At 36.4% G+C, this 16438-nt stretch overlaps 1 protein-coding gene across 8 annotated transcripts in view; it reads right to left on the reverse strand.

Annotated features, from left to right (window-relative positions):
- PUM2 (pumilio RNA binding family member 2) overlaps window positions 1-16438 on the reverse strand; it is a 97002-nt gene that overhangs the window by 42802 nt on the left and 37762 nt on the right. For 7 of the 8 annotated variants that reach the window (XM_032430195.1, XM_032430196.1, XM_032430200.1 and 4 more), the window contains 5 exons: window positions 15618-15888; window positions 15288-15381; window positions 9350-9475; window positions 6464-6606; window positions 5191-5320 (listed from right to left, as the gene is read on the reverse strand). In XM_032430195.1, the coding sequence (XP_032286086.1) occupies window positions 5191-5320; window positions 6464-6606; window positions 9350-9475; window positions 15288-15381; window positions 15618-15888 (764 nt within the window). The remainder of the gene's footprint in view (window positions 1-5190; window positions 5321-6463; window positions 6607-9349; window positions 9476-15287; window positions 15382-15617; window positions 15889-16438) is intronic. The other variant, XM_032430202.1, reaches the window with a different exon arrangement.

Below are 16438 nucleotides of genomic sequence, written 5' to 3' on the forward strand. Positions count from 1 at the left end.
GTTCCAGCTTTGTGGAAAATGCTGGTGGGATTTTGACAGGGATTGCACTGAATGTGACAGGTTTTAGTATTTAGATTTTGCTAGTCCCATAAAATGACTTGGGACATACACTGTCTTTTTCTATTCTCTAGAATTTTAAAAATTGACATTATTTCCTCCTCAGATACCTGGTATTCACCACTGAAGTTTTATGCTGGCCTAAAGTTTTTGTGGGGGAAAATTTTTGATTACTTAACTGATTTCCTTAATAGTAATGGACTTCAGATTTTCTATATATCCTCAAGTCCGTTTGGTTACATTTTTCAGTAGTTATTTGTCCATTTTGTCTACATTTTCCCGTTTGTTAATATGAGATTGTTCCTAATAGCTTCCAATGATTATTTATCTGATACTGGCTATTTATGCCTGTTTTAAATCTTTTTTTATAAGTCTCTCAGAGGTTTATCAATTTTATTAAGTCTTTCAAAGAAAATAACTTTTGGGATAATCTGACTCTTTTTATTGTATGTTTGCCATCTATTTCATTCACATCAGCTCCCATCTTTATTATTTGGTTTCCTCCTACAATTCTTTCGGTTTTTTCTCTTCCTTTCATAGTTCCTAAGTAGAAACTTATTTTCTAATGTATGCATTTGAGCCTCTTATATTCGCCTTCTGTTGTCTTAGGTGTAGTTCACAAGCTTAGTTTTTAGCATTTTCATGATCATTCAATTCAAAAGCTAATTTGTACTTATCTTTCTACTACTGAGAGAGTCTAAAAAGAGCCAGGGGCTTAAAAAAAAAAAAAAAAAAAAGACATGGTCCCCATACTCAAAACCTGTACCTTTTTTTTTTTTTTAAAGATTTTATTTATTTATTTGACAGGGTGAGAGACAGCGAGAGAGGGAACACAAGCAGGGGGAGTACAGGAGGGAGAAGCAGGCTCCCAGCCGAGCAGGGAGCCCGATGCGGGGCTCGATCCCAGGACCCCGGGATCATGACCTGAGCTGAAGGCAGACGCTTAACGACTGAGCCACCCAGGCACCCCAAAAACCTGTACCATCTAGTAGAGTGTGTAATGTATTATTTCCTTAATTCTAAGATGCCACTTTGTTTTAAGACATGACACTGATCTACTAACTGCCGTTCAGGGAGAAATAGAAAAAGCTGTTCCACTTTAATTTTAAGACATTTTCTACCTTTAAACATGGCAAAAAATAAGTGCAGAATTGAGAAAATAAATCACAAAGAGCTAAATGAAATGTAAGGCAGACAGAAGTACTAAAGACAGGTCAAGTTATGTGTTACAGGAACTGAAAAGAAAGGATAATTATTGATGAAAAAGCACTGGGAAAGAAAGATTGGGAAGGCATCATGGAAAGGATATTAAAGGATGACAAGCAAAGCTAATTACAAAATGTTTATAAAGCTAGTTTAAAAAAAGGAAAATGTTAAACTCTATATCTCAATTTTGCTTATAAAGTACAAAAGGGTATTCTAAGTGAAAAGTCATTAGCTAGGGCTAGAGGCATCAAAGTACAAGTATTTTTGGGGGGCAGTATATGATCTAGTGTGTTAAAGCATAGCACTGTAGAAGGATACTACCAATTAGATAGTTTGGGATTAGATCACCAAAAATATCAAGAACCAGAATGGTATAAACTAACCTGTATTTTTGAAAGGTAAATGAAAGAATAAAAAGATGAATAGAAAAGACTGGAGGCAGATAGAGTTACTGGGAGGGTAAGGAAGAGGCTGAACAAGAATAGCAGAGATGAAAAGAAATGAATAGGAGACAGAATGATTAAGAACTGACAAGTTACTGGGTGCCTGGGTGGCTCAGTTGGTTGAACAACTGCCTTCAGCTCAGGTCATGATCCCGGAATCCTGGGATCAAGTTCCACATCGGGCTCCCGGCTCAGCAGGGAGCCTGCTTCTCCCTCTGACCCTCTCCCCTCTCATGCTGTTTCTCTCTCTCTCTCTCTCAAATAAATAAAATCTTAAAAAAAAAAAAAAAAAAGAACGGACAAGTTACTGAATGTGGAGCACAGAAGAAAATCAAGAGTTGAAGATGATACAGAGGCTGAAACCAAAAGTTTCTAGTTCAAGAGGATAGTGGACAGCCTTGAGGGCGTGGTACCAAGCAAGCATCTGCCTTGCTGAGGTGTGCAGATGGGGACGTCCATGGCCCTGGTCCTCTGACCCGTGGGCCCGGGGCCAGGGCACAACACAGAGATTGCTTGCTGGCTCCTCTTTCCTCCCCTCAGACAGTCCAGACTATTCCTGGGTAAAGGCGGCCAAGCCAAGGCTCCGAGAGCAGTGGTTTGAGCTCCCACTCCAAGTGATGAATTCATCTTAATAGTTTTGGAACAAGCCTTCCTTATAGTTTGTACTTCAAGACTAAAGACACTTAAGAGGGAAATTGCATAGCTCCCCTATAGCCAGCTGGACAGCATAATTTTTAGGAGTCAAGAATTGACATTGGGTTGTTTTCTTAAGACTAAACCTTGAAAGTCCACTTGCATATGGCACAGCCATTTGCACACTTAAGCGTGAAAATGATCTTCCATCAAGGAGACCGCTCTCCTGAACTAAATTAGCATTAGTGGTTTGAAGAAGAGACCCCCTATCTGACCAAACTCAGCCAAATTAGATCAGTCTTTTGGAACAAGGAGTAAACCTATACAAAGGTGGCCTGATCACTCCTTTCTGCTTGCACCACCACTGCGCAGCCCCCTCGAGGATGGCTTCCTACATGCAGGCTGTGTCCTGTACAAGGGGACCTGGCTGAGATAACCAATGAGAGCTGAAATCCTGTCAGGCTCCACTCACCAAGCTTAGTTTATGGGTATATGGCCATACCTACTCAGACGATGTGGCTTCTTTTCTAAGTTGTACCAAGGTACCCTGTATGGGCTAGGAGCAGTTCTGACCATCGCAGTACCATATCCCAGTTCTACCCAGGACTATATTCCTTACCTCAAAGGGAATGAAGATTCTCATGAACAGATTAGGTTTATCGTAAAAGATGAAATATTTGACCTGAATTGAAATTAATTGTATAGATAAAACTTAAAATATTAATATGGATATGAATTACGTTGGTATGTATTTATATGTGTGTACATCTAGTTAAGTGGATACGCATTTTTACATATCAGAAATTAGCACAACTTAAACTTAGTAAATGTTGAAAATAAAACTATTTTGGTACTGGAAAAAAAAGAGGATAGTGGAATTAATATTAATAGTGAAATAGAGTAAACAGTAAGGTAAGTAAATCTGGGAGAGAGTTCATTTTTTGACACTGTCAGTTTGAGGAGTGGCTGAAACACACACGGTAATGTCCTATACAAAAGCAGAAATGTGTTAAGTGTTCAGCAAAGAATCCAAGATATAGATGTAAACTCTAGTTTACTGGTAGAGGGATGATGGCTGAAAAGGTAAAAGTAGACAGACGTTCCCCCACAAAAAAAGTATTGTCCCAATACTGGAAGTTAAGTTCAAAGAGGAAAGTAACTTGGCCAAGGTCACATGACTAAGTGCTACAGCAATTAGGCAGACTTGACTCCAAAGCATCTAGTCACTGAGCCAGACTATCTTTCCTTTTTAAGGATATACACAGAGGAAAGGGAGACTTGATAAAAAGCATGAGAAAGGAAAGTCAGGAGAATAAAATATCACAGAAGGTAATGTAATGGTAGAGAGCAGTTGTAGAAGAGCTGGACATCATCAATATGATGAAATACAATAAAGAACTGAGAAAAATAAGAATGGAGGAGAGGAGGTCATACTTTGCAATTGTTACTGAGTTAATATTAGGATTACTGCAAAGGAATCATGGAGGCAGGGCTTAAAAGTGAGGGGTAGAAAGAGGAGCCCAGAGTAGTCTTAGCAGTGTCTTCCATAAACTCTCAGCTCAGTTCCCTTTAGCCTTGTTTCCATGTCCCTCCACATCTGTAACTTCAGCTTCACTGTACATTTTCAGAGGTCTCTAATCCACAATGGCTCCGGGAAAGCAGATTCCCCGAAGCAAGTACATGGCTGGGGTAAAAAAAAAAAAAAAAAAAAAAGGACGAGAACACTTCCATTCTATTATTTGTACTTCAGGGACTGCAGTATTAACATCTTCTCTTTATCCAGAGGGCTACACAAGATGATAAAATCAGACCTCAGAATCTCAGAGAAAATAGAATGAATGTAATCGATTGAGAAGTCCTTAAAGTAACATACAGAAGTACTCAGCAGCACGTAACACATAAAAGAAACCCTCAACTACACTTATTTTCCAGTACATTAAACACATTTCCGAAGTGATATGAATAGAAAATGTAACTACATTACAATTAAATGGAAACTGGAACTCACATTTCATTAATTAGCAATCTATATAACTACTCCTATACTAAAAATGAAAAAGCAGCATATTTAAAAGAGAATGAGTCTTTATGAGTGGAGAGAATGAAGGAATAGGAAGTGACCCATTACCTACTGATATTCAAATGCAGCTTTAAATTTCACTTTATAAACATAGCAAGTGCTGCTTTTATCAGATTAAGAAAAATACCTTCCTTCCATTATTATTGAAGTAGTAATTTTCTATCTGGTTTCATAAATATCTACTTCACAAAAAAATGTATTTTGTTGGCCCTTTCTGAAAGTTGTAGTGTGGTAATGGGAAGAAATCTTTATAATTTTCTTTGTATTAGGCTTTCAAAGGCATATTTTCAAAGACACTATTCAGGTTATAAGTAACAGTTTAAAATACTATAAATGGGCTGAACACAAAGGAACAATGTTCAAATTGGAAAATTTTAGCTGCAAACTTCTGAATATTAACGAAGTGACCTTCTTCTTTGGCAGCAATGGCAAACAGAAGTTTTACTTTACGTGCCAACTCTAACTGATTTTATTTCTTGAAATACTGCTTCAAGAATTCTGGGCTATGTTAGGTTGGGAAAATGCTACAGTTTATGCCATACACAGAAGAAAAAATGGATGCACTGAGAATTCTAGTACATGTATGCCATTCATGTTAAGTCTCACGAATAGTACTGATTTCAACTATTGGCATATGAGTTCTGAATAACTTATTGCAAGGTAGGCAAGACTCTAAAGACATTTCTTGAGTTTTTTCACTCTTCAATGTGTCTACATTTAACACTTCAAACCTATGCAAACTTCTATAATTAACTAACTATAACTATATACCTGGCATGCCGGTAGCAAGACCCTGACCAAAAGCCAAAGTTGGATTTGCTGCTGCGAGTGACTCTGCCTGCTGCCCTTGTTGGCCCTGATTGGGAGTAAGAGGGCGCTGACCTGCTCCGGCTCGAAGAACCTACAAAGGACAAATGATTTCCTTAAAAATGAAATTATAAAGTAACAGATAAATAAATTTATCCCGGGCAACTCTCTACGTATGACACACGGTCTCTGGATATTCTTTGAACATATTTATGTGCAATGAAATGTTGATTTGGCATGAAAAAATATAAAATACTTAAAATCAAAAACACAATCACTGGCTCTTGACAACTAGAACAATTTATTAAGTAACATGGAAATTTTAAAAGGCCTTTGGGGAAAATTATTTCTAGTATTTGTGTTCTTTAACTTACCAATGTAGTACTAAAAATAAGAGAAATTTATTTGGAGAGGGGAATTCAGGACAAGGGGGATTCACTGTTAACACCACCTGTGTAAGTAAGCCTCACATGTAGGTGTGTGTATTGTTCAGGTAGTATGGTATTTTCATGTTTGCCCAAAGAAGATATAGGTTAAAAAAGAATTTATTAAATCATGCTGTGGTATAATCTACAAGGACTGAGCCAAAGCTTCAACAGAACATCAATATAGTATTCAAGCATATAAAGGAAATTTAGAACAAAATTTAGTTGTCAAGTAACACTATTCTTGGAATTAAGTTGCTTCTTTGGTATAAATATGAAGAAACTGACAACCAGAATTGTGAAATCAATCATCAATAGTGTTTCTACATTATTAAAATAGTTCCAGGAAAGGGGGGGGGGCACCTTTGTAATAAAGATTTTCTATTTTAAGAAGTTAAATCTAATGTTTAGTGAATATATTTTCATCTTGCTTAAAAATATAAAGTACCCAGTAATTAATCTTTTTCTGCTCAGATATATACTAATATTTAAAATAGTAATTTAAATACTCAGAAGAAAATGAAGTGTTAATTACTTTGATAGGAAAATTAGCACACTTGAAGAGGTCATGAAAAGAAAATTAAAAATTGCTAGAGATTTCAAGAGTTTCAATAACAGAAACATAGAAATGGAGTACTTCCAAATCTTTAAATTCATATAATTAGAAAAAATGTAATCAATACTTGTATATCAATTATATACCAGGTACTGTGTTACATATTGAAGATGATGAAAAGACACAGATCTTGACAAGGAACTCATGCAATTTCAGAGACTCTCCAGGTATTAATTTAATGAAGGCAGGCCTATACCTGTTGCTGTCCAGGCTGAGCTTGTGATGCTGCTTGCTGATTTGCTGTGTTGTTTGCCGCAGCTGCAGCTTGTTGCTGAAATAAATTGGCTGGATACACCCCCCACGGAACACCATAATACTGAGGTGGAACCACTGCCGGACCTAAACCCCACACCCCACCCCACCCCCCCAAAAAAAAAGTTACTTACATTTTATAGATAAATGAGGTCAGTTACCATTAGATCATAAAAAGGAACAGTGTGTAAGACTTAGAGCAAACGTCCTTATAATCCTCTACCCACTTAACATCTGCTACATACTTTCTATTTTTTTCTGATTCTATTAGGGGGACAGTCTCATTCAGGTATGTTTATTAAGAGAGAAAGTATTCAGGAGTGACAGCAGCGGCCTTAGTGGAGGTGGTAAAGCTAACGTCAAGAGGACCAATGAATTGACAGGACACGTAGCAATGTATCCAACATCTACTGAATGCCAGTTTACGGGTCTGATACTGGCAAACACATAATATTTTTAGGGAACATTAGACGTCATAAAATTTTAAGATTTACTATGTTCAATTCAAATTCTCTTAAGAAAGATCATTTTCTGACTACTGAAAAGAATTACAACAATAAAAACACTTTTATCTTTTTATTTGCAATCTATAACATAAAACTAGGGAACATTCTGGTACCAAGCTTGCTACAACTGTTACTTGAATTGTAACTCTTGATTTTAAAAATATTTTTAATTAAGTTTTTATTAAACATATTCTTCACGTTTGAAACAGAATTAGTCACAATTCTCACAAAACAACTGAAAATCACATGAAAACAAACTTCAGTGTTTATATGGTTAGGAAAATGGGACTAGTGAGTCAAGACAAGAAAGAACTAGGTAATATAAAGCACAGACAGACATAGACATGTGAAAGCAAAGTAGGAAAAACAGAATGAATTGTTATTGCTCTATTCTATTTATTTAAGATAAATTTGCTTCCAGAAGAGGAAATAGCATGCACATATAGCCCCACCATTAAGCTGATGAATAAGATGTCATGATTACGGACCGATCTAACAAAGATGGCCTAAAATTCCACTGGTATGATTTTAGTATAGCTATTTAACATTTTATAAAGTTAAACTCTTGGTTTTACTTTGTTTTGGAGAAAAGCAGAGCCCAGTACACAACTGTACTGAATCAACTAAAGTAAAAAGCATTAAAAAATTTAAAGATAAAATCTATTTCTACAATGAGAACTATTAACAGGATTTATGAAGGAAGAATACATTATCAAAACAAGAGTCAGACATCTACCTAGAACCTGTCTGCCCAAAACAGTAGCCAGAAGCCACTTGTGGCTACTCAAGACTTAAAAAATTGGATAGCCCAACTGAGATGTGCTATAAGTATGATATACACAAGATTTTGAAGACTTTGCATGGGTGTGTGTGTGTGTGTATGTGTGTGTAAAAGATCTATTAGTAACTTAAAATTATATTAAAATGGTATTTTAGGTATTTTGGCTAAATCAAACACTGAAATTAATTTCATGTTTTTTTACTTATTTTATAATGTAGCTACTAGAAAAATTTAAATTACATTATCTGGTTCACATTGTATTTTACTAGGTCGCACTGGTCTCATAAAGCCTAAGTCCAGAATGCCTACTTACTCTCAAAACTAACAATTTCTTAAAGGGGCTTCTTTTGATTCCATAGATTGTACGATACACCAGAACTTTACATACTAACATCCAGTTAAATGGCACCAAGACAGTTCATCCCTTCTTTATGGAATCACATGCAGATCTATACCAAACACTACTGAATATGACAGGTTAGTTTCAGTCTGCTAAGCCAGCTATCAAACAAGAATTTGAAACTAACATTTATTTTTTCACTTCTTAAAGTCTTGAGTATAAAAAAAAGTCCCAAACTCTTAGGAAAAGACTAACTGTTCTATGGTCATGATAACAACTCACAGAAGTGGCACTTACTGACAATTCTTATCAGTGAACAAAGTAAAAAAAATCATGGTAGTCTAGAGTTAATGAAATTCAACTGGCAGGCTCACTCCAGTGAACATACATCTGTGGCTGTTATTACCCTGTTTCTGCCTCTGTGACCAACATAATAACCCATACCTAAGACTCATTCATTTGTCTCTATACCCAACTCAACCTAAAATAACCTCCTCATAACCCCACAGAAGATCAACCAATTGCTTTGCTCAACAGGATAGTACCTGACCAGCACACAACTCTCCTTACTTAAATAAGCAATAAATATAGTTTTGGGTTTAAAAACATTTTTTTCCCAGCTTTATTGCGATACCACTAGCATGTAACATTGTATAGTTTTGGCTTTCATTTCAGATTTTGAGTGGTAGCTTCAGGTTTTTGACAGTTAAGTTCTTTCCAACTCCATCCCTCCATTTTGCCCCTCAGTTGGCTTGCACATTTTAATACTGCTAAATAAATTACTTTCTAGATACTCATTCTCTCAAGATTGAAGCTCCTTACCTCATACTTTCCCTGACATGGGTATTTATAGCACCTACCCCCAGTTTATTTTATGAGAAGTGACTTGACTTTGCATTGTCTCTGTGGGCAACACAAAGGGTCACAAAAAGGAAGATTTGTGGTTGACAATGTAAGATTTCTGAAACTACAAAATTGAAATATAAATCAACTATGTACATGAGGAAAGAGTTACCAGGCTTAGGCTTTTTCCAAGCATTACAATAGGAAAAGTAGGAAACTAACTCTCTGGAAACTTCAGTTCATTTTAGATAAATGTTTCATTTTCCTAGAACTTCAAATTGCCCAAATAGACAAAAATAAAGCTTATAGCAGAATTAAAACTAAATCCATAATAAGCAACAAGGATGAAGAGTAAGTTACCTGCTAATGTTGCTGCTGCAGCCAATCCTGCTGCAGTGTATGGATCAGTCCCTGGAGGAGCAGCACTAATAATATATGGATTTGGCACAAATGCAGCTGGAGCAAGGCCTGCTGAGAATACACCAGCTGTATTTAAAAAGGGAGGAAATAATGAGTGAAAATGTAAAGTATGAGTTTCTTCATTAGGTAAAATCATTTCTACACTAAATTTGGAGTGAGGGAAGAGACTGTGTATAATGGTTCAAATTCTGATTAAATGAGTGACCTTGGGCATGTAACACAACTGATTCTAAGATTCTTCGTTTTTGAAATAGGTGTCTATCCACGTCTTAAGAGGATTTTTGTGAGAATTACATGATCCTGGTTATGAAATGACTATATAGAACTAGCACAACAGGCACATGATAAATGTTGAGAGCTAGAACTACTATTGTTCAACGGTAGTTTTTCACTCAATCTTTATTAAGCCATACTATGAGCGAGGGGATTCCAGTGAGGAAGACAGATATGCTCTGCCCTCACAAATCAATCCATCTAATGAGAAAAACAAACAAGCAAATTGGCAATTAGAATATAGTATAGTAAGTGCTATGGGCATAGAGAGAAGGGGTACTTAAGCTTCAGAAGGAGTGGGTAGGATGAAGTGGGACTAAAGGGCAAGACAAGACAAAAACAGTTATAATCAGAAGGAAGACCCATAAAGATCTTCCTGGGTTATGTTAAGTAGTTTGGACTTTACCCCCCAAAAGCAATAGAAGAAAAATGAAGGGCTTTAAGTAGTATGGTGACTTTAAGGCCACTTCTGCATCTAATGTATGCCAATGTGAACTTAGCAAAGGCTACGAAAGATTTTAAAATATTCATTTGCAGTATTTATTAGAGAGACAAGACGACTGCTGGTTTCGAGGAATCACTGTGTATACCATTTACCATAAAGTACTAACTGCCAGAGCTGTCTCTTCTGGAAAATAATGGAGACACGTTGAAGGTGAGGAAATAACAAAAGGGGTGTGTTTAAAGTTAAAAGAGCTCAAAAAGGTTCAATTTAAAAGATAATTAATGGGGTGCCTAGCAGACTCAGGTGGTAGAACATATGACTCCTGATATTGGGGTTGTAAGTTTGAACCCCATGTTGGGTGTAGAGATCATGACCTAAACCGAAGGCAGACGCTTAACCTGCCTTCGGCTCAGGTCATGATCTCGGGGTCCTGGGATCGAGTCCCGCATCGGACTCTCTGCTCAAAGGCAAGTTTGCTTCTCCCTCTCCGTGATCTCTCTGGCTCTCACTCTCTCAAATATATAAATAAATAAAATGTTTAAAAAAATTTAAATGAGAGGGCGCCTGGGTGGCTCAGTTGGTTGGGCGACTGCCTTCGGCTCAGGTCATGATCCTGGAGTCCCAGGATCGAGTCCCGCATCGGGCTCCCTGCTCAGCAGGGAGTCTGCTTCTCTCTCTGACCCTCCTCCCTCTCATGCTGTCTCTCATTCTCTCTCTCACAAATAAATTAAAAAATCTATTAAAAAAAAATTAAATGAGAAAGATAAACTTATGTCTCTTGATAGGTAAAGAACCAGAGATTAAAACAAAAAAATTTTTTCATGAACATTTTATTTAGGGGTGCCTGGGTGGCTCAGTCGTTAAGCATCTGCCTTTGGCTCAGGTCATGATCCCAGGGTCCTGGGATCGAGCCCCGCATCCGGCTCCCTGCTTGGCAGGAGGCCTGCTTCTCCCTCTCCCACTCCCCCTGCTTGTGTTCCCTCTCTCGCTGGGTCTGTCTCCCTCTCACATAAATAACTTTTATTTATGTGAGAGAGCGAGCACACGAGTGGGGTGGGGAGGGGCAGAGGGAGACGGACAAGCAGACTCCCCACTGAGCAGCACTCCGAGATCATGACCTAAACCGAAGGCAGACGCTTAACCTGCTGAGGCATCCAGGCTCCCCTCTCATTTAAATTTTTAATCTATCAGGAAGAGAACCCAATTATCTCCAAGCTATTTTCCACATACACTCTTTTATCGTTTGAGATGTCAATTAAAATTAAAATCTTTTCCCACCATTGCACACTAAACAGACACATGTGCACATCTATTGCAAAGCATTCGTGTCTACTATCTACTTGTATATGCCAAAGTCAGTACAACAGTTTTAATCATTGAAAATAGTAACTTTTGAAATATGGTTGAGTAGGTCTCCCTCTTTCCACTTTAGTTTTCCATTAATTTTCTCGTTTTACTTTTCTAAGACAAACATCAAAAACTTTCAAGTTCTAAAAAAATCTTACTGGGATTCCAACCAAGAATACATTAAATCCACAAATTAACTTAGGTGAAATGACATCTTTATAATGTTGAGTTTTCTCCAAAATGTATGTGTCCACATTTATCTGAGACGTCAGGAAAAGTTATAGTCTTCTATGCCTTGCATATCTTTAGTTACTACCGACTCCACTCCTTAGCTTCTAATTTTTCTCCTCTCTGCCAAATACTGATTACTATGGGTTAAGTGTTCTTGGAGATCTCTTAAGTTTTCATCTCCAGTTCATTTCATCCTAGGTGACAACTACTCAATAATGAAGCCCACCTAGGTCTTTTTACTTACAAGATTCTGAAGTGGTCTATTTTCACATCATTTTGTTGTTTTAAGACCGCTGATCTTTGATGGCTTAAGTCCTTTATCTCCTAAGATTGTGACTCAACTTTTAAAAGTTCTTTCTGAAACTTTAAGGTTCTCTTATTTCTACATCTTGGGTGTAAATTCTACTCTTTGTTACACAACTGACTGCTTTCTGGCTGATCTTTCTTGTTTACACTGTGAATTTTGTTTGCGATACTATCTGTGAGAAGCTCTTATACTCACCTGTCCATCAGGTGATATCAAGATTGCCAACTACACATCATAAAGTTAAGTCTCCAAACCAAGTCTTATTTCTATTTGTGACCTGGGTGCTCTTACCACACATGGTTAGCATGACTCAAACTCCAATCCTGGTAGCGTGTAGGCCCTCTACTGGTTTGCCCCTCTTATAGCCCTCTGCAGACTATACTATAGGTTCATTTCTAATTTACTCCTATGGCTTATCTCTCAATTTCCTAAAGTACAAAAATTTCCCAACCACCTAAACAATCCTTTTTCTTTTCTCTTTCTCTCCCTTACTGTATCTATTCTCTCTTCTGGCCCTGTCCATGAGCCAAGTCCAGGTTGCTACTTATTTTTATATAAACTAAGAACAATTTTAACATTTTTTAACAGTTGAAAATAATAATAATTTGCAACACATAAAAATTATAATGATATTCAAATTACAGTATCCACAGTAAAATTTTATAGGAATACGGCCATACTCAGTCATATGTCACTTAAGGTTCTTCTGTGCTGTAACAGCAGAGTTGACTAGTTGTGACTGAAATCATACGGCTTGCAAAAATTACAATATTTACTATCTGGGCCTTTATTAAAAAGTTTGTCAATCCCCATTCTAGAAGAATCTTCTAGAGCCACACTATTACGATAGTTACAACCACATACAGCTACTGAGCATCTGCTCAAAGTGGAAAAATGCATACCTGATTTGAAAAGCTTCATATGAAGAAAAAAATTTAAATTTCTCATTAGTAAGTTTTATATTGGTCACATTTAAAATGACATTTTTGGATGTAACGGGTTAAATAATATATTCAATTTAATTTCACCTATTTCTTTTAACTTTTCAAAAATGTGGCTACCAAAAAATTTAAAAATCTATGTGGCACATATTATATTTCTATTGTACAATGCTGTTCTAAAATGGGCTTTCAGCCAGCCAAGAGATGACTAGGCAAACTTGGATGATAAGACTGATGGTCAACAATGAATATATTTAACTATGGAACAAAGATTAAAAGGTGGAGTCAATTTTGGTAAATTATGCTCAGAAATATTTCCATTTTTATTCAGGTTTTCAAATTATGTGCATGGTTTCCTAGATGGCTTCACAAAGAAGTTCTGCCAAGTTCTAAAAGACGACATAAGTCCAATGTTACTTGAAATACTCTTTAAGGTATTAAAAGGGGGGATAGTTCTAAATTGTTTTTATGAAGTGATAATATTCCAAAATCTGACAAAAATGCAAGGAAACACACAAACTTAAGGACTAATTTCATGTACACAGTATTGATGCAGACATTCTAAATAAAACATGAGCAAATCGAAAGAGCTCGTTAAGATATTATACGCACTTTCTTTATTCCGTGAACACAAGAATGGTTCAATTAGAATATATACTCAGAAATTTTAGTATTTGCTAATCAAGAGCTTTCACAGATATCAATCTAAAGATTTAATAAAAGATAGGAGGCCATTTACATTGATAGCAAAAGATAAAATACCTAAGAACAAACTTACCAAGAAATATGCAAACTTACATGAGAAAAACTTTAAAGCACTGATAAACAATACAAAAGCAAACTTGAACAAATGTAAAGATACACAATGTCCTGGTTAGAATACTTAAGGTCATAAAGATGTAGATTTTCCCAAAGTTAATTTAAAATTTAAACCCAATCTTCTGGAAGTAAATAGATAAGCAAATTCTAAAGTTCATATTAAAAAAGCAAATAAGAGGAGAAAATTTAAAACTTCAAAATGTCTCATACTAAAACATACCTTAGAGCCTTCAAGAAATAAAAAAGGGTTATACTAGTCTGTGAGTAGACAGGAATCGCTACATTTCTTTTCTTTTTTAAAATTTTATTTATTCATTTGGAAGAGAGAGAGAGAGTGTGCACACGCGCACACATGCACGCACAAGCAGGGAGAGAGAGAACCCTAAGCCGACTCAGCGCTGAGTGTGGAGCCATACAAGGGGCTCAATCTCATGACCCTGACATCATGACCTGAGCCGAAATCAAGAGTCAGATGCTTAACCGACTAAACCACCCAGGTACCCCAGGAATCACTACATTTCTAATAAGAACGACTAAATATAAGGATAAAGGAAGCTGGTGGCAAAGAATGCATGCTGCTATTAGAAGCCATCTAGAAATGCGTGGTCACCTTTGATTAAAACCAAAAATAAAATCTGGGATGTAGGAGACCTTCTTGGATTGACACAGAACAATACTAAGGTAAGGGAAGAGAATCAACTTAGTACATCACCCCCTCCCAAGCCTGCTTCCATAGGTTATGATGTGGGGAATATTCATACCTTTTCAAACTAGTTAATAAATTAAGGTCAGCTAAAATCAGGCATAAAAATGGTTACATAAATCTACACATGTGATAAAGTGATGTAACACATACATATACATTTACCAATTCCATATTCCGGATTTTGGTACTATACTGTAATTATGTAAGATGTAGCTATATAGGGAAAGTTGGGTGGGGAAACTCTCTGTACTCTCCTTGCAACTCCATGTGACTCTATAATTATTTCAAATTAAAAAGTTAAAAAGCAAACATAAAACCCCAACATGGATAACACGTACCAATGCTTTAGCAGTAACAAATGTGTAATTATAATAATTCACATTAAAGGCTAAAAGTCAAGGACCAAATAATGAAGTAAAGAAGAAAATATTTTAAGGAATTTTCTTGGAAATCTGATTTTTTTAAGTAAACATTGTGACTGATAACAGATATAACATACATTTGAATTTCCAAATTTCCAAGTGTTTGACTCTCAACTTGACACAGAAAAAAACTTATGTGCCTCCAGCTTTCATCAAGTTATAGATTTTTATTTTGATTAAATATCCTTGATTAGGATACAATAATCAGAAACAGTTCTTCCCTAGTTAAATCTTTACTCTTGCCATGTAATTACTCTTTGATTTCAATGAGATGTTTTAAAACATAACGAAATAACACCATTCAGTAAAAGAAAAACGAAGCATTCTAATAAACACTAACCCAAGATTTTCTAAGTCTCATCAAAATGGTGACTTACAAAGACTCACCTATATGTGGCTGCTGGGCTGCAGCTAATGCGTACTGCTGCTGTTGAGCTGCAGTTAGCTGCTGAACTGTTAGTGCATTAGTCCTCTGAAAGAGCTATTAGAGAAAACATTTAATACAAAGATTAGTCTCAAAGCATTTCATTTCTATTTAAAAAGCTGTGAACAGTGTATTTAAACACTTAATCACTTTCTCAACTATAAAAACATTTTATTTATAAAACATTAAGTATTTAACAACACTCCTGTTATTCATGTCAATGCCTCATAGTACTTCAGGCTACACCAGTACATAGTTAAGAGGAGCTTCATTAAAGGAACTTCATGCTTTACCTGCTGCTGGGAATTGTAGTCAAAAAGGCCTACAGTAGCTCCTGAAGAGTCCATGGGTACCTGATTACCAGGATAGTCAAACTGTAAGGAATCCAGACCAACTTGTTCCATGGCATCCAGATTCTGAGTTTCAGGATTTGAAAATTCTTCAACAAGTGGTTTATTAGCTGTAGGATTAGGAAGAGGCCCCAATCCTTCTGGGGGATTAGTATTGGGGCCCAGGCGCTCAACTACTTCAGTTGGAGAAGCTTGACGACTTCCAGGAGTACGACTGTATAAAGAAAACAAAGACTTTATGAGTAAAAGTAGTAAGTCAGTCACAGTTGGAATGGAAAGTAGGAAAATCATGAAAAACAAAGGTGGTAAAATACAGAGGGCAAATCAGGCACCCCAGGTCACTAACCACTCCATCATTTTTTTCTGTCTAACTTCTTCTTAAGAACTGACATGGTTTTGTTTTTTTCATATTACTAACGATCATTCTCTCTAATTTGAAAGCATCAAGATTTAACTCAATTTTACAGATAAGAAAATTAGCCAATATCACAATTTAGGGCTTAGACTACCCGAAATTTTTCTCAAATCACAGAAAAAATGAATGGTGTATGAATAGCAGACTATCAAGTGACAAACATGGGAAGACTCAAAACCAAAACCCACCTACCATACTCCTGTCTTGTCTACCAGCACAGAATTTTGCCATATCGTGCTTAATAATGGTTCGGGGCGGGGCGGGGATTGGCCATAAAGGATGGCCTTCATGACTTCAGAGTGTAAAATGTGAGATACAATGGAAAACGACATGAACTAAGACGAAGGCT

Source organism: Phoca vitulina, unplaced genomic scaffold (assembly GCF_004348235.1).
Source record: "Phoca vitulina isolate PV1807 unplaced genomic scaffold, GSC_HSeal_1.0 scaffold42, whole genome shotgun sequence".
NCBI lineage: Eukaryota > Metazoa > Chordata > Mammalia > Carnivora > Phocidae > Phoca > Phoca vitulina.